Source organism: Balaenoptera borealis, assembly GCF_965194805.1.
Source record: "Balaenoptera borealis genome assembly, chromosome: 11".
Lineage (NCBI taxonomy): Eukaryota > Metazoa > Chordata > Mammalia > Artiodactyla > Balaenopteridae > Balaenoptera > Balaenoptera borealis.
In genome coordinates, this window is record NC_138868.1 from 49518777 (window position 1) to 49540047 (window position 21271).

Sequence of the window (21271 nt, forward strand, 5' to 3'; positions counted from 1 at the left end):
CATAAAACAAAGTTCTATATTGACCAGTTGACAAAAATGTTGTGATCAGAGTCTCACAGGAACCTAACGCAGGTGGTGAGGTCTGAGCTGGGTTTGGATTTTGGCCCGTGTCCTACTAGTCCCTTCTGTGTGTCCACCATCCAAAGACTCTGGGCACCAACTGGCCCAGGGCCTTCTCCTTCCAATTGCCACTTAGTTATGGCTTTTCTGGCCAAGAAGATGGGGCATTACTCACCCCAGCCTCTCCCCAGGTGACAGCCACAGATGCAGACAGTGGCCCATTTGGCCTCCTCTCCTATTCCTTGGGTGCCGGACTTGGGGCCTCGGGGTCTCCCCCATTCCGCATCGATGCCCACAGTGGCGACGTGTGCACGACCCGGACCCTGGACCGCGATCAGGGGCCCTCAAGCTTCGACTTCACTGTGACGGCTGTGGATGGGGTGAGTGGACAGTCTGTGGGCAGACTGGGGTAGGGCATTCACCAGGGCCAATCAAGGGCCACCTGACTTAATGGCTGCATGTCTCACCAGGGAGGCCTCAAGTCTATGGTGTATGTGAAGGTGTTTGTGTCAGACGAGAATGACAACCCACCTCAGTTTTATCCACGGGAGTATGCTGCCAGTCTGAGCGCCCACAGTATACCAGGCACAGCTGTGCTGAGGGTGCGTGCCCATGACCCTGACCAGGGACCCCATGGGCGACTCTCCTACCACATCCTGGCTGGCAATAGCCCCCCACTATTTGCCTTGGATCAGCACTCAGGTGAGGATCTTCACATTCCCAGGGCTTGCCTCCCCATCTGCCTAAATGAAGTACTGCCTGCACCCCACCCCCCAACCTTTCCAGCTCTATTCTGTTTCCCTATACATCTCCACTTCTGTCCCTCCTCTCAGGGCTGTTGACGGTAGCCTGGCCCTTGGCCAGACGGGCCAATTCCGTGGTGCAGCTGGAGATCGGGGCTCAGGATGGAGGTGGCCTGCAGGCAGAGCCCAGTGCCCGAGTCAACATCAGCATTGTGCCTGGAACTCCCATACCACCAGTATTTGAGCAACTACAGTATGTCTTTTCTGTGCCAGAGGATGTGCCACCAGGCACCAGTGTGGGCATAGTCCAAGCACACAATCCATCAGGTATCACTTATCATTATATCCATTCGGTGCCATACCCAGACACCCCAACATAACCCTCGAGTATCACACCACTGATAGCCCCAATACAAAACACTGTGGTTCCAATCCCCGCCACCTCCTTGGGCATGGTACAGGCACTCTGCTTCATCCCCAGGTACATGAATATCACCCTGGTGCCACCCGGCTTCTCTGCCAACACCTGCCCCTCCCCCTAATACTTTGAAAGGCCCAGGTGTGGGCACTGCCTAGCCCTTTCGGGGATCAGAGTCTGCGCCCCAACTCAATAGGTGCCCCCCATCTCTTTTCTGACCCTTCTTTCCTCTTCCCTAGGTCGCCTGGGGCCTGTGACCCTCACCCTATCAGGTGGGGATCCCCGAGGACTCTTCTCCCTAGATGGGGCCACAGGGCTGTTACAAACGCTTCGAGCTCTGGACCGGGAGCTGCTGGGACCAGTGCTAGAGCTGGAGGTACGGGCAGGCAGTGGAGTGCCCCCGGCTTTCGCTGTAGCTCGGGTGCGTGTGCTGCTGGATGATGTGAATGACAACTCCCCTGCCTTCCCTGCACCTGAAGACACGGTGTTGCTGCCACCAAGCACTGCCCCAGGGACCCCCATCTATACACTGCGGGCTCTGGACCCCGACTCAGGCGTTAACAGTCGAGTCACCTTTACCCTGCTTGCTGGGGGTGGTGGGGCCTTCACTGTGGACCCCACCACAGGCCACATACTGCTTATGGGACCTCTGGGGCCTCCAGGGGGGCCAGCCCATGAACTGGAGCTGGAAGCCCGGGATGGCGGCTCCCCACCCCGCACCAGCCACTTTCGACTGCGGGTGGTGGTACAGGACTTGGGGACCCGTGGGCTGGCTCCCCACTTCGACAGCCCAACCTACCGTGTGGACCTGCCCTCAGGCACCACCCCTGGAACTCAAGTCCTGCAAGTGCAGGCTCGAGCACCAGATGGGGGCCCTGTCACCTACCGCCTTGCAGCAGATGGGCCAAGTAGCCCCTTTGGCCTGGAACCACAGAGTGGGTGGCTATGGGTGCGAGCAGCACTGGACCGTGAGGCCCAGGAGTTATACACACTGAAAGTAATGGCAGTGTCTGGGTCCAAAGCTGAGTTGGGGCAGCAGACAGCCACAGCCACCGTGAGGGTCAGCATCCTCAACCAGAATGACCACAGTCCCCGCTTGTTTGAGGAGCCCACCTTCCTGGCTGTGGCTGAGAACCAGCCCCCAGGGACCAGTGTGGGCCGGGTCTTTGCCACTGACCGAGACTCAGGACCCAATGGACGTCTGACCTACAGCCTGCGACAGCTGTCAGAAGACAGCAAGGCCTTCCGCATCCACCCCCAGACTGGTGAGCACTGGGACCCAAAATCTGAGACCCCATAGCCTCATCCTCAGACTGGTGAACACCCAGACACGCTCCCCAGAGCCTGGCCATGAGGACCAGGACTGAGCTGGAGTTTTACCCGGGCATTCCCTTCCACACTCCCCAAACCCCGGCCTCTCACGGACCTCAGGCTCTGCATCCCTAGCTACCCCATACATGATCTCTATCTGTCCTGCACTCCCAGGAGAGGTTACCACACTCCAAACTCTGGACCGTGAGCGGCAGAGCAGCTACCAGCTCCTGGTGCAGGTGCAGGATGGGGGAAGCCCACCCCGCAGTGTCACAGGCACCGTACACATTGCAGTGCTCGACCTCAATGACAACAGCCCCACCTTCCTGCAGGCTTCAGGGGCTGCTGGTGGGGGCCTCCCTGTACAGGTATGTGAAGCTGCAGGACTCTGCCCTGAAGAAGTAAGAGGGTATGTGGGTCTCTGCTTAGAGCTGTAGGTGTAAGAAAGAGAGACTGCGTCTTGGAACAGGTTTGAGAGCAAAAAAGGGGCTCTGCCTGCACATAGGTGATGGGAACTCCATCCTGAGTTGTCTCAAGAACAGAAAGGAGACAACTGTAGATGAGCTGTGTTCCCACAGGTACCAGATGGTGTGCCTCCAGGAACACTGGTGACAACTCTGCAGGCCAGGGATCCGGATGAGGGGGAGAATGGAACAATCCTGTACATGCTAACTGGTATGGGGGCTGGAGAGAAGGGAGTTGGTGGGTGATGGCAGGCCCTCATGACATGCCCAGCTCTGGAACCCGAGGCCTCACCCTTCCTCTGCCTGTCCCCAGGTCCTGGCTCAGAGCTCTTCTCTCTGCACCCTCACTCAGGGGAGCTGCTCACTGCAGCACCCCTGGTCCGAGCAGAGCGGCCTCACTATGTGCTGACGCTAAGCGCTCACGACCAAGGGAGCCCCCCTCGGAGCTCCAGCCTCCAGCTGCTGGTGCAGGTATGGCTGCCCTTCCTCCAATCTGTCCACGTCTCCTTGGTCACCAGTGTGGGCACCCCCCTCCAAGAGAGCATCTTCCTAAGTCCTTGCACCCTCTCCTCTAGTCAGGCCACTCTGACCGCCCTTCCTGCTACTCAGCAGGCCAGCCCAGATTCCCGTTTACACGGGTCCGCCTGATTCCGTACTCCCTCCTGGGTTCACAACAGGTGCTTCCCTCAGCTCGCGCGGCTGAGCCTCCGCCGGAACCCTCAGACCCAGACCCGGCCGCACCTGTGCCTGTCGTGCTGACCGTGACGGCAGCCGAGGGGCTCCAGCCCGGCTCTCTGTTGGGCTCGGTGGCGCCGCCAGAGCCGGCGGGGGTGGGCGCACTCACCTACACACTGGTGGGCGGCGCCGACCCGGAGGGCACTTTCGCGCTGGACGCGGCGTCTGGGCGCTTGTACCTGGCGCGGCCCCTGGACTTCGAGGCGGGCCCGGCGTGGCGCGCGCTCACAGTGCGCGCCGAAGGGCCGGGAGGCGCGGGCGCGCGGCTGCTGCGAGTGCAGGTACGCGTGCAGGACGAGAACGAGCATGCGCCGGCCTTCGCGCGTGACCCGCTGGCTCTGGCGCTTCCGGAGAACCCAGAGGCGGGCGCAGCGCTGTACACTTTCCGGGCGTCAGACGCCGACGGCCCGGGCCCCAACAGCGACGTGCGCTACCGTCTGCTGCGCCAGGAGCCGCCCGTGCCCGCGCTTCGCCTGGACTCACGCACCGGGGCGCTCAGCGCCCCGAGAGGCCTGGACCGGGAGACCACTCCCGCTCTGCTGCTGCTCGTGGAAGCCACCGACCGGCCTGCCAATGCCAGCCGCCGCCGCGCAGCACGCGTTTCCGCGCGCGTCTTTGTCACGGATGAGAATGACAACGCCCCGGTCTTTGCGTCGCCCTCACGTGTGCGCCTCTCGGAAGATCAGCCGCCGGGGCCCGCAGCGCTGCATGTGGTAGCCCGGGACCCGGACCTGGGCGAGGCTGCACGCGTGTCATATCGCCTGGCAGCTGGCGGGGACGGCTACTTCCGGCTACACCCCAGTACCGGTGAGTTGGGCCGGGGTGGCGGTGGGGACGAGGAGGGTGCTGACGTGGGGCGAGTGTTGAGGTTTCCTTCCAACCCGCCCTACCGCTCCACTAGGAGCGCTGTCCGTGGTGCGGTCCCTGGACCGTGAACAGCGAGCTGAGTTCGTGCTGACTGTGGTGGCCTCCGACCATGGCTCCCCGCCGCGCTCAGCCACGCAGCTCCTGACTGTCAGTGTCGCCGACGTCAACGACGAGGCACCCGCTTTCCAACAGCAGGAGTACAGCGTCCTCTTGCGTGAGAACAGCCCGCCTGGCACATCTCTGCTCACTCTGCAGGCAACCGACCCAGACCTGGGTAAGGCCTGGGGGGATGAGTTGAAAGAGGGATGGACTGGGTCAAGAAAGGGTATATTCACCCTCTGATCTTCCCCCACGCCGCCCCTCCTCAGGGGCCAATGGGCAAGTGACTTATGGAGGCATCTCTGGCGAAAGCTTCTCCCTGGACCCAGACACTGGAGTTCTTACAACTCTTCGGGCCCTGGATCGGGAGGAGCAGGAGGAGATCAATCTGACAGGTATACGTTGACAGGATGCCCAAAGCCTGAGGTGGTGTAAACAGCGGTGTTACATGGGCAGGACCCCCAAAGTACATTTTATAAGCTTCCACCTCTTACAGCACAGTTTCTATTATATTTTTAATCCTTTTGGGGAGTCAAGAGTTTGGCAGAGTCCAAGTTGAACTGCCATCTAGGCTGTCACCAGTGTGATCACACTCTCAAATGCGTAATGTCACAGCTGTGCCCTCTAGGATTCCCTCAGATTACACTGCAGCCATTTAACAGAGTAGCATGTGGATATTGAGTACCAGAGAGATTAAGTAACTTGCTTAGGCTAACACAGCTTGGAAGTGGCAGAGCTGGGACTTGAACTCAGATCTTTTGTTACCTCATTTAGTGCCTTTTCTGTCACACCACCACATATACGTATGTGTGCCTGTGTGCTTGTGGGGTGTGGAGAGAGGGACATATTCTGATTTTTGTGTGCACCTGGTGAACACATGTGAACACTATGTGGTGTGGATTCCTCCATGGGATGAGAGCAGGCTAGATCTCACTGATTTTGCTTCCCGATAGTGTATGCCCGGGATGGGGGCTCGCCTCCGCTGTTGACCCATGTCACAGTGCGAGTGGCTGTGGAGGATGAGAATGACCACGCCCCAGCCTTTGGGAGTACCCATCTCTCCCTGGAGGTGCCTGAGGGCCAGGACCCACAGACCCTTACCACGCTGCGGGCCTCTGACCCGGATGTGGGAGCCAACGGGCAGCTGCAGTACCGCATCCTGGGTGAGAACCTTCCCGCACCCACTTGCCCAGGGGTACTCCTTGTTGGCCTGTGTCAGACCCAATGTGCCCGGTGTCCTTTTCCTTCTCTTTATGTTTCTGTGTCTCCAAGCATCTATTTCTGTTCCCCTCCAGTTCTTGATCTCCTCTTTGTCTCTTTTTATCTTTTTGTTTCTTTTCTTTCTTTTTCTTTCTTGATTGTCTCTCCCTGTAGAGCAGTTGTTCTCAAACTTTTTCATCTCAGGAACCCTTAACATTCTTAATTTTTGAGAACTGTAAAGAACTTCGGCTTATATGATATCAGCATTTATTGATATAATAAAATGTGAAATAATAATTTAATAAATATATAAATATATAGTAAACAAATTATATCAGTATTTACAATATTTATATTAAAGATGAGAAAATTTTAAAATATCATTGCAAAACAAGCCAATGAAGTATACCACTTGCCATATTTCTGCATAGGCCCAAGGAAATTTTAGGATTTCAACTAACAATTTGTTGGACAGTAATGAGGTTACAAAGATTATAGCAGGTATAACTGAACACAAGCCAGCAAAAAGTGAGTGAATCTCTGAAAACAACACATATTTATGCTCTAAACTTTCTACCTAGAATATTCTGGGAAACACAAGACTACACAAGCACACACATTCCATTAAGCATCCAAGTCATGATGTCATCACATGTCAGGTAGCATCTGGACCCCACTCTGCATTTATGAGTTGATGAGAATGAAAAAGTCATATAATGTCTTAGTATTACTATGAAAATAGTTTTGATCTTATGTACTCTCCAAAAGGGTCTCAGGGGAATCCCTGGGGTCCGCAGACCACACTCTTAGAAAAGCTACTTTGCAGTATCTTTCTTTACCTTCTGTGTTTCTCTTTGTTTCTCTGCCTTTATCCCACTTTCCCTCTTTTCTCTCTCCCTCTCTCTTTCTCTTTCTTTGCCAGGTTGCCTGTAAATCACCCCCACTCCCATGAGCTGACACATGTATGTTTATGTGTGCATGCCCTTCTCTGCAGATGGGGACCCATCAGAAGCCTTTGTCCTGGACCTAGCTTCTGGGGAGTTTGGCACCATGAGGCCACTAGACCGGGAGGTGGAGCCAGCATTCCAGCTGCAGATAGAAGCCCGGGACGGAGGCCAGCCAGCTCTCAGTGCTACTCTGCTTGTGACAGTGACAGTGCTGGATGCTAATGACCATGCCCCCGCCTTCCCTGTGCCTGCCTACTCTGTGGAGGTGCCTGAGGATGCACCTGCAGGGACCCTGCTGCTGCAGCTACAGGCTCATGATCCTGATGCTGGGCCCAATGGCCGCGTGACCTACTACCTGGGTGCAGGTGCAGCAGGAGCCTTCCTGCTGGAGCCCAGCTCTGGGGAATTGCGCACAGCCACAGCCCTGGACAGAGAGCAGTGTCCCAGTTATGCCTTTACCGTGAATGCAGTGGATGGTGCAGCTGCTGGACCCCTAAGCACCACAGTGCCTATCACCATCATGGTGCGCGATGTCAATGACCACGCGCCCACCTTCCCCACCAGTCCCCTGAGGCTGCGCCTGCCCCGCCCAGGCCCTAGCCTCAGCACCCCAACCCTGGCTCTGGCCACTCTGCGAGCTGAAGACCGTGATGCTGGTGCCAATGCCTCCATCCTATACCGGCTGGCAGGCACACCACCTCCTGGCACCACTGTGGACTCTTACACCGGTGAAATCCGTGTGGCCCGCTCCCCTGTATCCCTGGGTCCCCAGGATCGTGTCCTCTTCATCGTGGCAACCGACCTTGGCCGTCCAGCTCGCTCTGCCACTGGTGTGGTCATTGTTGGGCTGCAGGGGGAGTCTGAGCGTGGACCCCGCTTTCCCCGGGCTAGTAGCGAAGCCATGCTCCGTGAGAATGCACCCCCAGGTGGGTGCCCAACCATGTCTCCCAGCTTTGTATCCCTGGATGGGTTGGGGTTACTAACTAAAAATAGTCCCCAGACTCCCTCAGTCAAGTGCTCACATTTCAACCAATATCATCCCCTCTGCAGGGACTCCCATTGTCTCCCCCAAGGCTATCCATACAGGGGGCTCAAGTGGACCCATCACATACAGCATTCTCAGTGGGAATGAGAAAGGGACATTCTCCATCCAGCCTAGTACAGGTAAGGGGCAGGAGCAGGGGGCTCTGTGAGGGGACAGGCTCCTGGCGGGGCTCCTCTTTGGGCCCGAAGAGACTCTGGTTGGGGAGAGGCTGCCCTTGAGTAGCGGGCCTCAGACAGGGAGGCTCTAGGGCAAGCAAGAGGTCTGTCAGTGATGTACATTCCACCTCCCTCCAGGAGCCGTCACAGTTCGCTCAGCAGAGGGGCTGGACTTTGAGGCAAGCCCACGGCTGCGACTGGTGCTGCAGGCGGAGAGTGGAGGAGCCTTTGCCTTCTCCGTGCTGACCCTAACCCTGCAAGATGCCAATGACAATGCTCCCCGCTTCCTGCGGCCCCACTACGTGGCCTTCTTGCCTGAGTCTAGGCCCTTGGAGGGACCCCTGCTGCAGGTGTGGGGTGTGACGGGAAGATGGGGGGCAGGGCTGGGCGGACTTTGTCTGTGGCCAGCCCAGTGCCAGCAGCCTCCTACTTTCACCAGGTCGAAGCAGATGACCTGGATCAAGGCCCCAGTGGACAGATCTCCTACAGTCTGGCCGCATCCCAGCCAGCCCGGGGACTGTTCCATGTAGACTCAGCCACAGGCACTATCACTACCACAGCTATCCTGGACCGTGAGATCTGGGCTGAAACACGGTGAGGCTTGGGTCTGTAGACCCTGAGACTCCATCCCAGGTCCATCCAGTTTTGAGCCCCGCATGGAATCCCCTTCAATCCCTAGGCCACGTCCTGAGTTCCCCACCCCCCAGCCTGTCCTGAGCCCTCCTATCCCTGCACAAGGTTCTCCCTTATCCCCAGGTCCCACCCCGATTGTGCTCTGTGTTCAGGCTGGTGCTGATGGCCACAGACAGAGGAAGCCCAGCCCTGGTGGGCTCAGCTACCCTGACGGTGATGGTCATCGACACCAATGACAATCGCCCCACCATCCCCCAGCCCTGGGAGCTCCGAGTATCGGAAGGTGAGGACTGTGTGAAGTGAGGGGTACAAAGGGTGGTAGGGAAGCACTTTTCCCCACTCTGGGGCTCCAGGGGCCTCTGGGACCATGCCAAACACACTTGTCCCATGTATTGCAGATGCACTATTGGGCTCAGAGATTGCACAGGTAACAGGGAATGATGTGGACTCAGGACCAGTACTGTGGTATGTGCTGAGCCCTTCTGGGCCTCAGGATCCCTTCAGTGTAGGCCGCTATGGTGGCCGCCTCTCCCTCACGGGCCCCTTGGATTTCGAGCAGCGTGACCGCTACCACCTGCAGCTCCTGGCACATGACGGGCCTCACGAGGGCCGTGCCAACCTCACGGTGCTCGTGGAGGATGTCAATGACAATGCACCCGCCTTCTCACAGACCCTCTACCAGGTACTGATGCCCCCACCTCTGGGCCCAGGGTTGTTCACAATGGAGGGGAGTGACAAGGCTAGAAGGATCTGAGGTGGGCTGGATGTCGGGACTGACTTGGGGACGGATCTTTGGAGATATAAGACCAGCCTTATAAGTCCTGGGAACTGTGTCCAGGTTCTTCATCCAGTGCCCACAAATGGGGGAAGGTGCACAATCCAAATTCTAAGGGGTAGATGGGCTGCAAGCTGGGACGAATGCCAAGCGGAGCTCATGAGACCAAGCTCCAGAACATAGGCTGAGTGGGCAGCTGGGATGCTTGGCCATAAACCCTTGTCCTCACACCTCAGGTGATGCTGCTTGAGCACACACCCCCAGGCAGTGCCATTCTCTCCGTCTCTGCCACTGACCGGGACTCAGGTGCCAATGGTCACGTCTCCTACCACCTGGCTTCCCCTGCTGAGGGCTTCAGTGTTGACCCCAACAACGGTGCGTCCTTCCTGGGATCTACCCCCTTATCCTTGACTGTGCTGGGCCATGTTTTGACCTCATTCCTGGAATTTCTTGCCTGAACTCTTTAACTCCTAGATCTCTGACCCAGGGAGGACATTTTCCGCCCTTTGTCTCTATTTTAAGCACTGTCCTGACTGCATGCCTAGAAGCCATTCTCTGAATCCTGGAGGCCACTCCGTAATCTCCTAGCACATAGGCCACTCCCCGGAGTCTGACTTCTGAGGCCATTTCCCAGTCCCCGAAGGGTCACTCTGCTCACCCACAGCCTCTGCTGATGGCATATTTCTCTTCATTCCCTTCTCATCTCAGGGACCTTGTTCACAACAGTGGGGACAATGGCCTTGGGCCATGAAGGGCCAGGAGTGGTGGACGTGGTGCTGGAAGCACGAGATCATGGGACGCCGGCTCGGGCAGCACGCACCACAGTGCACGTGCAGCTGCAGGACCAGAACGACCATGCCCCGAGCTTCACGTTGCCACACTACCGTGTGGCAGTAACTGAAGATCTGCCCCCTGGTTCCACCCTGCTCACCCTGGAGGCCACAGATGCCGACGGAAGCCGCACCCACGCCACCGTGGACTACAGCATCGTCAGTGGCAACCGGGGCCGAGTCTTCCAGCTGGAACCCCGGCTGGCTGAGGCTGGGGAGGGTGATGGATTAGGCCCCCAGGCCCTGGGCTGCCTGGTGTTGCTTGAGCCTCTAGACTTCGAAAGCCTAACCCAGTACAATCTAACTGTGGCTGCAGCTGACCGGGGACAGCCACCTCGAAGCTCGGCTGTGCCGGTCACCGTCACTGTGCTGGATGTCAATGATAACCCACCTGTCTTCACCCGAGCATCCTACCGTGTGGCAGTACCCGAGGACACACCTGTTGGAGCCGAGCTGCTGCACGTGGAGGCCTCCGACGCTGACCCAGGCCCGCATGGCCTTGTGCGTTTCACCCTCAGCTCAGGCGACCCTTTTGGGCTCTTTCAGCTGGATGAGAGCTCGGGTGACTTGCGACTGGCCCACCCCTTGGACTGTGAGACCCAAGCTCGACATCAGCTTGTCGTGCGGGCTGCCGACCCTGCCGGGGCACACTTTGCTCTGGCACCAGTGACCATCGAGGTCCAGGATGTGAATGACCACAGGCCGGCCTTCCCTCTGAGCTTGCTCAGCACCAGCCTGGCAGAGAACCAGCCTCCGGGCACTCTCGTGACTACTCTGCACGCGATCGATGGGGATGCTGGGGCTTTCGGAAGGCTCCGCTACAACCTGCTGGAGGCTGGGCCAGGGCCTGAGGGCCGTGAGGCATTTGCGCTGAACAGCTCAACAGGGGAGCTGCGGGCACGAGTGGCCTTTGACTATGAGCACACAGGAAGCTTCCAGTTGCTGGTGGGTGCTACCGACGCTGGGAATTTGTCAGCCTCAGTCACTGTGTCAGTGCTGGTGACTGGTGAGGATGAGTATGACCCGGTATTCTTGGCTCCAGCTTTCCACTTCCAAGTGCCAGAGGGTGCCCGGCGTGGCCACAGCCTGGGTCACGTGCAGGCCACAGACGAGGATGGAGGTGCTGATGGCCTGGTGCTCTATTCCCTTGCCACCTCTTCCCCCTATTTTGGTATCAACCAGACTACAGGTGCCCTGTACCTGCGGGTGGACAGCCGGGCACCAGGCAGCGGAACAGGCACCTCTGGGGGTGGGGGCCGGACCCGACGTGAGGCACCACGGGAGCTGAGGCTGGAGGTGGTAGCACGGGGGCCTCTGCCTGGTTCCCGGAGTGCCACGGTGCCCGTAACTGTGGACATCACCCACACTGCACTGGGCCTGGCACCTGACCTCAACCTGCTATTGGTGGGGGCTGTGGCGGCCTCCCTGGGAGTCGTGGTGGTGCTCGCACTGGCAGCCCTGGTCCTAGGGCTGGTGCGGGCCCGGAGCCGCAAGGCTGAGGCGGCACCTGGGCCGATGTCACAGGCAGCACCCCTGGCCAGTGGTTCTCTACAGAAACTGGGCCGAGAGCCACCCAGCCCACCGCCTTCAGAGCACCTGTATCACCAGACTCTCCCCAGCTATGGTGGGCCAGGAGCTGGAGGACCCTACCCCCGTGGTGGCTCCCTGGACCCTTCACACTCAAGCGGCCGAGGCTCAGCGGAGGCTGCAGAGGATGACGAGATCCGCATGATCAACGAGTTCCCCCGTGTGGCCAGTGTGGCTTCCTCTCTGGCTGCCCGTGGCCCTGACTCCGGCATCCAGCAGGATGCAGATGGACTGAGTGACACATCCTGCGAGCCACCTGCCCCCGACACCTGGTATAAGGGCCGCAAGGCAGGGCTGCTGCTGCCGGGTGCAGGGGCCACTCTGTACCGAGAAGAGGGCCCCCCAGCCGCTGCCACAGCCTTCTTGGGGGGCTGTGGCCTAAGCCCTGCGCCCACTGGGGACTATGGCTTTCCAGCAGATGGCAAGCCATGTGTGGCAGGAGCACTGACGGCCATTGTGGCTGGTGAGGAGGAGCTCCGTGGCAGCTATAACTGGGACTACCTGCTGAGCTGGTGCCCTCAGTTCCAGCCGCTGGCCAGCGTCTTCACAGAGATCGCCCGGCTCAAGGATGAGGCTCGGCCATGTCCCCCGGCTCCCCGTATTGACCCACCACCCCTCATCACTGCCGTGGCCCACCCAGGAGCCAAGTCTGTGCCCCCCAAGCCAGCCAGCACGGCCACAACCCGGGCCATCTTCCCACCAGCCTCTCACCGCTCCCCCATCAGCCATGAAGGTTCCCTGTCCTCAGCTGCCATGTCCCCCAGCTTCTCACCCTCACTGTCTCCTCTGGCTGCTCGCTCACCTGTTGTCTCACCATTTGGGGTGGCCCAGGGCCCCTCAGCCTCAGCACTGAGTGCAGAGTCCGGCCTGGAGCCACCCGATGACACGGAGCTGCATATCTAGCTGTGGCCCGGGCTGGGCCCCGACCTGGGATGCACACAGTGTCCCCAATGCAGGCCCCATCTGAGCCTGCCCTGGGCAGCCTCGGACCATGATTGGCCGCGGGGGAGGCCAGCGCCCCACCCCAGAGTCCTCCAGTGGGGACAGGTCTCACGTCTCACCCCGGCCCTGTCAGAGCACCAGCACCACGAGGCCCTGTTGGGCACTGACCTGTGGCCAGGTCCAGTGTGGAGAGAAAGATGATGAAGGAGGCAGCAGCCCTGGGTCCTCCTCAGTGAGGGCTTCTTGCCCTGTGCCAGCACCCTGAGATGGAGCTGAGACTTTATTTATTGGGGGGTAGGGGGAATGGGGGCAGTCCCTCTAACTTGTTTGGGCCCAGCTCCTTTGGGTTCCACTGACACCCCTGCCCCTGCCCAGAATCAAGTGCCAATTCTCACTCTGGAGCCTTAATAAACTGCAGTTTGTATCCAGTGTCCGGCCTGTTCTGTGGGGGCCGTAGGGGTGGGGGGGATGATGGGAAGGCACCTGGCACACTGTGGACACCTCAGAAGTCACGGAAGGTGCTGGACATAGGAGCATCTAGGGTGGGAGCAAGTGGGGATGGCACTGGGAGCCCGAGCCCAGCCTGAGGCTGACTATCAGATCTCTCTGCAGTCGACCTTTCCCTCTAACATGGGCAGGAGGCCAGAAGACGGCAGACAGCAGGGGCTTGCTTGTGGCAGTGACCTAGAGAGGGATTGGCTGGCTGGGGAGAGATCTTGGAGATGACCAGCTCTAGGCCTGAGGGTCTTCAGGGAGGTGGGGGTGGGTACAAGAGCAGCCACGTGGTGTATTTGTTTTCCGTGGGGCCCCTATATACTCACGTGTAATAAGAGCTCTCATTTGTTGAGCCTTTGCCATGTGAGGCTCTCTGCTGAGGGGTTTGCCTGCTTTACCTCTGTAAATTTTCACTGCAACCCTCTGAGGCAGAGCACTTTTAACATAATAGTCTCCATATTCTACATGAAGAAACCTAGGCTCCGAGAAGTTAAGTGACTTTCTGATATCATACAGCTAGTAAGAACCTGGGTCTGTGGGTCTGTGGGCCTCCAAAGCCCCTTTCTTAAGCATCCCCTACACTGTGGTGAGTCCTGGATTCTGGCAGCAGGTAGGGAGCCCTGAGCTTACCCAGGGTTTGACAGTCCACAGAGGGAGAATCCGAGGGGCAGCCCCTCCCCTTCTTCAGCATTCAGGACCACCCATTCAAGGGAGGAGCCAGCATCGTCACTAGTTTCTAGGCAGAGACGGGTGGTGGTGCACTATAGGGCTCATGTGATCTGTCACATGACAGCGGATCTGCAGAAAGGCAGAATGGGCACCCGAGCCTGGTAAGAAACTAGGGGGCCCTGGGAGAAGGGAATCATGTTGGAGGGAGTATATGTTGGAGGGTGGGAACACAATGACAGTCCAGCTCCTGCTGAAACCCATGTGCTGCCCCTGCAGCCTCCTAGGGCTCCTTGCCCTCTTCGTCGCCGGCAAATGCAGTTACAGCCCAGAGCCTGACCAGCAGCGGACGTGAGTTGACTTAGCACTAACACCCCCTACCCCATGGCCTCTCCTGTACCCGTTTTCCTGGTTCTAGCCTCCCTCACCCCCCTTACCAGCTCCTGGTACCCACTCCATAGCCTTATTCCCAGGTTCCCAGACTCAGTCCCCGATAATCCACCTCCTGTGATCCATATCTGCTTCTGGAATCCTCCCCAAGGTCTAGGTCTAATGCTGAACCTTCCCATCCCTACTCTAATGAAGGCCATGTGCCTGACCCCTGACCCTGCAGGCTGCCACCAGGCTGGGTGTCTCTGGGCCGTGTGGACCCTGAGGAAGAACTGAGTCTCACGTTTGCCCTGAGACAGCAGAACCTGGAGAGACTGTCCGAGCTGGTGCAGGCTGTGTCGGATCCCGGCTCTTCTCGCTACGGTGCCTGATGGGACTGGGGGCGGGATGTGGGATGCAGTGGAGGGACACAGGACTGGGCTGAGCGTGGGACGGTGCAGGTCATGTCAGGGACATGCTCTTGGGGCCTGTCGAGGGGGTGGTATAGGACAGATGAATGGCAGTGACCCTTGTTAAAGAGTTTCTGAATAAAAAGGTGAATTGGAACTAGAGTGTCCAAAACTAATTCACATTCTTTCCTCCAAAACTTTCCACCTCTGTTCATCAGGCTAAAAAACTGAAAGTGGGTATGGTTAAGAGCACAGGCTTGGTGATCAGATCTGGATTCAAATTCTGACTCTACTGTTTACCAACTACCAGACAAATGGGGAAGTAGCATCCAGTACGTATAAGTGCTCATTACCTCAAATTTCACCTCCCCCCACTAAATTCACTCTCATTTACTCCTCCATTCGACCCTAAGTCTGCCAGTTGCAGCTCTGAAATACGCCACTGTCTCACCATTCCTTGTTGCCACCAACTCAGTTGATTACTCTTTCACCTGGACTGCTGCCAGCCCCCTCACTGGTCTGCAGTCTCTTCCCCTCCACTCTTCTCCCTACTTTACTCCCCACTCTGCTCCAGAAGGTCCATGTTTTGCTTCAGTGGTCAAGCTGGATTGTGGGCTTCCCCTGCTGGAAGCCCTTCGTGGTGAGGGGGGCAATCTAAGGTTCACCCAGGAGGTGTATGCATGATCCACACAGGAGAGCAGTGACTCGCCATCATGTTAAGCTCCAATGTCTCCTGGTTAAGGTTCAAAAAGGGCAACTTAGAAAAGCAAGGAATAAAGGCAAAAGCCTCTACTGAATCCCTGCAGGAAAGTACCTGACCCTAGAGGATGTGGCTGAACTGGTCCGGCCATCACCACTGACCCTCCACACAGTCCAAAAATGGCTTTTGGCTGCTGGAGCCTGGAACTGCCACTCAGTGACCACACAGGACTTTCTGACTTGCTGGCTGAGTGTCCGGTAAGAGGGAATAATTGCCTCATGGAGGGCACCAATCATCCCATCAGGGAGATTTGTCACCGCAGTGGAAGGGAGCTGAGAGCTTGCCAGGGCCTGTGGGTGAAAACACATGGGGAGATAACGACTAACTGCCCAGTGATGCTCAGGCAGCCTCCTCTGCTCTGTTCCACGCTTTCTGACCTCTGTTCTCTGATCTCTGACTTCAGACAAGCAGAGCTGCTGCTCTCTGGGGCTGAGTTTCATCGCTATATGGGGGGACCTGCAGAGACCCATGTTGTAAGGTCCCCACGTCCCTACCGGCTCCCGAAGGCCTTGGCCTCCCACGTGGACTTTGGTAACACCCAGGGGGGTTGGTGGGGGGGGGGTCAGTGATAAAATGGGGGTTGGAGGCTAAAGGATCTCTTCCTCAAGCCTGACTCCTCCCCACAGTGGGGGGGCTGCACCGCTTTCCCCCCACATCAACCCTGAGGCAACGCCCCGAGCCACAGGTGCCAGGTACTGTTGGCCTGCACCTGGGGGTGACCCCATCTGTGATCCGTGAGCGTTACAACTTGACGGCACAAGACGTGGGCTCTGGCACGACCAACAACAGTCAAGCCTGTGCCCAGGTGAGCCACGCAGAGAGCCTCAGGGTCCTTACCGCCTCCCCAAGGTGCCTGACCAGCCTGGGGCTGACTCTCTTGACTCTAACCCCTGGGCTCTCACCCCCAATCCTGCGATTTGGGACAGTATCCCCTGACCTGACCCTTGGGGCTGTGTCCTCTGACCCATGATATCTGCTCTCATACCCTCCATAGTTCCTGGAGCAGTATTTCCATGATTCAGACCTGGCTGAGTTCATGCACCTCTTCGGTGGGAACTTCGCACACCACGCATCAGTAGCCCGTGTGGTCGGACAGCAGGGCCGGGGCAAGGCCGGAATCGAGGCCAGCCTAGATGTGGAGTACCTGATGAGTGCTGGTGCCAACATCTCCACCTGGGTCTACAGTAGCCCTGGTACTGCCAAGGGGACTGGCTGGTGGGGATAGAGGTGGGGGTGAGTGGTGATCTTTGCTTCCCCAAGGGAATCCCATGAGCTACAGGGAGATCCTGACAACCTCCCAAATGACTGCCCTTGTTCCCTCTTCTCCAAAAAAAAATCCAGGCCGGCATGAGTCACAGGAGCCCTTCCTACAGTGGCTCCTGCTGCTCAGTAATGAGTCAGCCCTGCCACATGTGCACACCGTGAGCTACGGAGATGATGAGGACTCCCTCAGCAGCGCCTACATCCAGCGGGTCAACACTGAGCTCATAAAGGCTGCTGCTCGGGGTCTCACCCTGCTCTTTGCCTCAGGTGACCTCCTACTCTAAACTTAGACCCCCACACCCACCCAGCCTCAGAACTTTGACCGCGCAGTGACTCCTGGACCTGATCTCTATCTCATAATCTGAACTCAACAGGGACCACTGACCTGACCTCAACTCTGACCTCTTGCAGTAATGACTAACACTTGAATTTCCTCTCTGACATCTGAACCCACATTCCAAGCTCTGACCAATTAAACTGAGTGGCAAACTTGGTCTCTCTCCCAGGTGACAGTGGGGCTGGGTGTTGGTCTGTCTCTGGAAGACACCAGTTCCGTCCCAGCTTCCCTGCCTCCAGGTAAGCACCCCAGCCCACCACTTACCTGTGACCACCAATTCATCTATGACCTCATGATCTGGAACCTTTGTCTTGATCACACCAGGTGCTCCTGTGGCTCAACCCTCAACTTTACCTGCGCCCCCCCTCTTCTTCCTGTAGGTCGCAGGCCCCGAGTCTCCTGAGTAGGACATAGCTCCCAGTGTTCCGCTTCCTCAGTCCCCAGGCATTTTAGGGGGAGATTTGGTGGGTGTTCCGTAGGGAAAAGTGTGCACAGTCACCTCAGGCCATGCCTTGAGGGCCCAAAATCTCTCAGTCATCCCCATGTACATACTTCACCAGAGTGCTTCCCCAGTCCCTCCAGCAAGACCCAGACCCATACTCACCCATCCCCATGCATTTTGGAGGTGCCCTTAGGACCCTGCAATCTGAGTGCTGTCTTCTGCCCTCAGCCCCTATGTCACCACGGTGGGAGGCACATCCTTCCAGAATCCTTTCCGAGTCACAGATGAGGTTGTTGACTATATCAGTGGTGGCGGCTTCAGCAATGTGTTCCGACGGCCTTCGTACCAGGTACGTGTGTGTTTGTGTGGATGGAGGGGGGACGGGTGGGATCCTCAGTGCAGCAGATGATACTCACTCAAGAATGCCTTTTAGGAGGAAGCTGTAGCCCAGTACCTGAGCTCCAGTCCCCACCTGCCACCATCCAGTTACTTCAATGCCAGCGGCCGTGCCTACCCAGACGTGGCTGCACTCTCTGATGGCTACTGGGTGGTCAGCAACCGTGTGCCCATTCCATGGGTGTCTGGCACCTCGGTGAGAATGAGCCTGGCTCCAAACCCCCACCCAGGGACTACCCGCACCCTCCACCCCCAAGACCTTACACCCAGAACCCCGATTCCTCAGAGACCTCTGATCCATCCCTCCCAAAAAGTCCAATCACTCTGAACCCGTAACCTCTACTTGTACCCTCACCCTTGCAGGCCTCGACTCCAGTGTTTGGGGGACTCCTATCCCTGATAAATGAACACAGAATCCTCAGAGGCCTCCCCCCTCTTGGTTTTCTCAACCCACGGCTCTACCAGCAGCACGGGGCAGGGCTCTTTGATGTGAGTATGGAAGAGAGGGGTGTGGCCACTTTCGTAAGAGTATGTGGAGTGCTAAGATGAACTTGAGGACAATTCTGATGGGGTGGGATAGCCTCTGGAATGTGAATACAAGGTGAGGTGCTGTAGTCTGCTAGTATCAGCAAGCCGGGATCTGATGCCCACCTTCTCCCTAGGTAACACGTGGCTGCCATGAGTCCTGTTTGAATGAAGAGGTGGAGGGTCAAGGTTTCTGCTCTGGCCCTGGCTGGGATCCTGTGACTGGCTGGGGAACACCCAACTTCCCAGCTCTGCTGAAGACACTAATTAACCCTTGATCCTTTCTTGCTAGAAGAGTGGGCCTGTCCACTGCCCCACAGCTGGTGGCTCGGTCCCTGATTCTGCACTGTTGGAAGCCCTGCTAAACCCTCAACTGTTGACTGCCGCAGCTTATCTCCCTAACCCAGAAATGCTGTGAGCTTGACTTGACTCCCAACGCTACCTGCTCCCTCATACTCAGGTCCCCCTGCCCCTTCCCCAGGTTCCTCTACAGATGCTATAACCTGCACTGTTTGGGAGCCTCCCCTGCACACCGCCCCCTCTTCCATTTTTTCTTTTTTTTTTTCAGTTGTTTACACTGTCTGTGTAGTACACTATTTCACTTCATCTTCACTCCTCAATTCATTGCCATGAGACCTCTGCTCTTACTTTTTCACTCTTTCCTCCCCTGAGAAACACTGAGCAATGAAGGCCTCCCTGCTGCTTCATCCAGTGGACACTTCCCAATCTTTGCTTTGTGGGCTCTCTGTCACAGTAGTCTACTGCCTCTCCTTCCTTAGCATCCAGGGCTTAACTTCTCCTCTGACGACTCCCTATTCCTCCTTCATTCCCTCTTCCCTCTTTCTCTTTCTCCGCTTCCTCATCGAATGTTGTTGTATTTCATTGCTCCATCCTTAGTCTTTTGCTCTTCTCGCTCTACTCATTGACCCTGGAACAAATCAATCACTGGCATCCACAGCCATCACCATCTCACTATATCAGACTTTTTATCCAACAGTGATTGATACCTCAAAAGTAGTATGTGTGATACTCAATATTTCATCTCCCTTCTTCCCAATCCCAAACTGTTCTCTTCTGTTTCTTCTTTGTAAATGACACTATGCTTCTTCCAACCAAGCCAGAAACCTAAAGTGTCATCCTAGACTCCCTTTTCCTCACCTCCTCCCATCATCATCTTCAATCAACAAGTCCTACTGACTTTACCTCTTAAATACATCTTTATCAATCCACAAGTCCTGCCATTTGTATTTCCTAAGTATATCTAGAACTCATCGAATCCTCTCCATCTCTATTGCTACTACATTAGCCCTGAGCCATATTCCCTCTCCTCTGAATTGAGGAGACCCTTGCAAGAAGTGTCCTTACTTTCCGCCCTTCCCTAAACCATCTACCAGAGTAAGATGCAAATCCCATAAGGTCATTTACTTGATTAAGACCCTTCAAAGATTACTGGATATAGTTCAGGCTTTTTATCATGACTTAAAAACCTAATCCCTTACTTGCCATTTGTTCCTGAGTAACAAATTGTTTATCCTTTCCTGCCCTCCCCACAGACACTTTCACTTTTGCTCAAGATATTCTGGGCCCTAACATTACACCTGGCTCCCTTTGCCTGGTTGATTTCCAGAATTCTTTCGAGACTCAGCTCAGAAGTCACCTTCTCGTGTGAACCTTTTGGCTCCCTGAAGCTAGTTGATTTTGGTATGACAGAAAAATCCTAGATTCTTGAAAACAAACCTGTTTGATTCTTGGTTCTGATATAGACTAGGCGAGAGCCTTGGGCAAAAAAGTTCAACTCTCTGAGCCTTTTTCCTCATCTGTTACATGAGGATATTGATACCTGCCTCTAATATTCAGGGAATCATTAAATGGGATAAAGTTAATAGAATGCCTGACACAGATATAGGCAGCAGCTGTTAGTTCCCTTCCTCCCTTGCACTGTACACTCTGTGTCTACCTCCAGTATTTAAACCCCCATATATTGTTGAAATGGCCAGTTTAACTGTTTGCCTCCCTTTCCAAGACTATTGGTGCCTAGAGGACTAGAACCTTGTCCTACTTAACTTTGTATTCGCAGGCCCTAGCTCAGGACTGACAAATAGGAATTAAATAAATGTTTGCTGCATTGAAAACCCCACTCTTTCACTAGGTGTGATTTTGCATATCTTGTTTATTTAGGCTGAAAGACAGCCGTCCCTCTGTATCCTCACATACCACAGCCACAGATTCAACCAACCATGAATTGATATTAAAAAAAAAAAAATTCCAGGAAGTTATAAAAAGCAAAACTTGAATTTACCAGCAACAATTTACATAGCATTTACATTGTATTAGATATTATAAGTAATCTAGAGATGATTTAAAGTATACAGTGCAAATACTATGCCATTTCATATAAGGGACTTGAGCATCCATGGGTTTTGGTATCCAGGGTTGGGGGGGGGAAGGGGGTTGAGGGGAGGGTCCTGGAACCAATCCTGCCCACCCCTCACCACCTATACGGAGGGTGGACTGTACCTCCCTCCCCATCTGCAGCAGCACTGAGTTCTCCTGTTGCCCTCACTTCTTTGGGCAGCTGCCAGGGAGAGAGGCTATCCAACTCCACTACAAACCCGTAAAAGGCTGAATAAAGGGACTAGAAAGGATGCAGACTGGCAGGCAACCAACGGTCGAGAGGTGTCGGGGCGATGGGCCCCAAAGCAAGGTTTTCGGGCGTCAGGCTGGGTGAGGGGTCCCAGACCTACGGAAGAGACTCCTCGACATTCAAGCATTCCCATCCCAGCGGATCGGCCTAGGA

The 21271-nt window shown here is 56.3% G+C and overlaps 2 protein-coding genes across 2 annotated transcripts in view; both read left to right on the top strand.

Annotated features, from left to right (window-relative positions):
• DCHS1 (dachsous cadherin-related 1) overlaps nt 1–13235 on the top strand; it is a 34827-nt gene extending 21592 nt beyond the window's left edge. The window contains exons 3-21 of the mRNA XM_082341334.1: nt 252–440; nt 531–762; nt 894–1130; nt 1461–2486; nt 2707–2900; nt 3111–3207; nt 3310–3467; nt 3674–4538; nt 4633–4872; nt 4967–5092; nt 5651–5860; nt 6892–7770; nt 7895–8008; nt 8183–8394; nt 8484–8638; nt 8830–8960; nt 9076–9359; nt 9689–9827; nt 10161–13235. Of these exons, the coding sequence (XP_082197460.1) occupies nt 252–440; nt 531–762; nt 894–1130; nt 1461–2486; nt 2707–2900; nt 3111–3207; nt 3310–3467; nt 3674–4538; nt 4633–4872; nt 4967–5092; nt 5651–5860; nt 6892–7770; nt 7895–8008; nt 8183–8394; nt 8484–8638; nt 8830–8960; nt 9076–9359; nt 9689–9827; nt 10161–12772 (8100 nt within the window). The 3' untranslated portion in view covers nt 12773–13235. The remainder of the gene's footprint in view (nt 1–251; nt 441–530; nt 763–893; nt 1131–1460; nt 2487–2706; nt 2901–3110; nt 3208–3309; nt 3468–3673; nt 4539–4632; nt 4873–4966; nt 5093–5650; nt 5861–6891; nt 7771–7894; nt 8009–8182; nt 8395–8483; nt 8639–8829; nt 8961–9075; nt 9360–9688; nt 9828–10160) is intronic.
• An 804-nt stretch (nt 13236–14039) lies between these two features.
• On the top strand, nt 14040–20611 carry TPP1 (tripeptidyl peptidase 1). The gene is made up of 13 exons (XM_082341602.1): nt 14040–14136; nt 14252–14323; nt 14586–14725; nt 15558–15708; nt 15915–16042; nt 16138–16316; nt 16506–16704; nt 16853–17041; nt 17281–17350; nt 17782–17902; nt 17987–18145; nt 18313–18438; nt 18612–20611. Exons 1-13 carry the CDS (start codon nt 14093–14095, stop codon nt 18750–18752), a joined length of 1719 nt encoding a protein of 572 aa, XP_082197728.1. The 5' UTR covers nt 14040–14092; the 3' UTR covers nt 18753–20611.
• The last annotated feature ends 660 nt before the right edge of the window (nt 20612–21271 follow it).

Excerpts from the sequence above, each read along its gene's own strand:
- TPP1 (XM_082341602.1), top strand. The coding sequence starts at position 14,093 with ATGACAGCGGATCTGCAGAAAGGCAGAATGGGCACCCGAGCCTG. Across the intron at positions 16,705-16,852 it reads CTGGGTCTACAGTAGCCCTG|GCCGGCATGAGTCACAGGAG; the intron begins GTACTGCCAAGG and ends AAAAAAATCCAG. Across the intron at positions 17,351-17,781 it reads CCCAGCTTCCCTGCCTCCAG|CCCCTATGTCACCACGGTGG; the intron begins GTAAGCACCCCA and ends TTCTGCCCTCAG.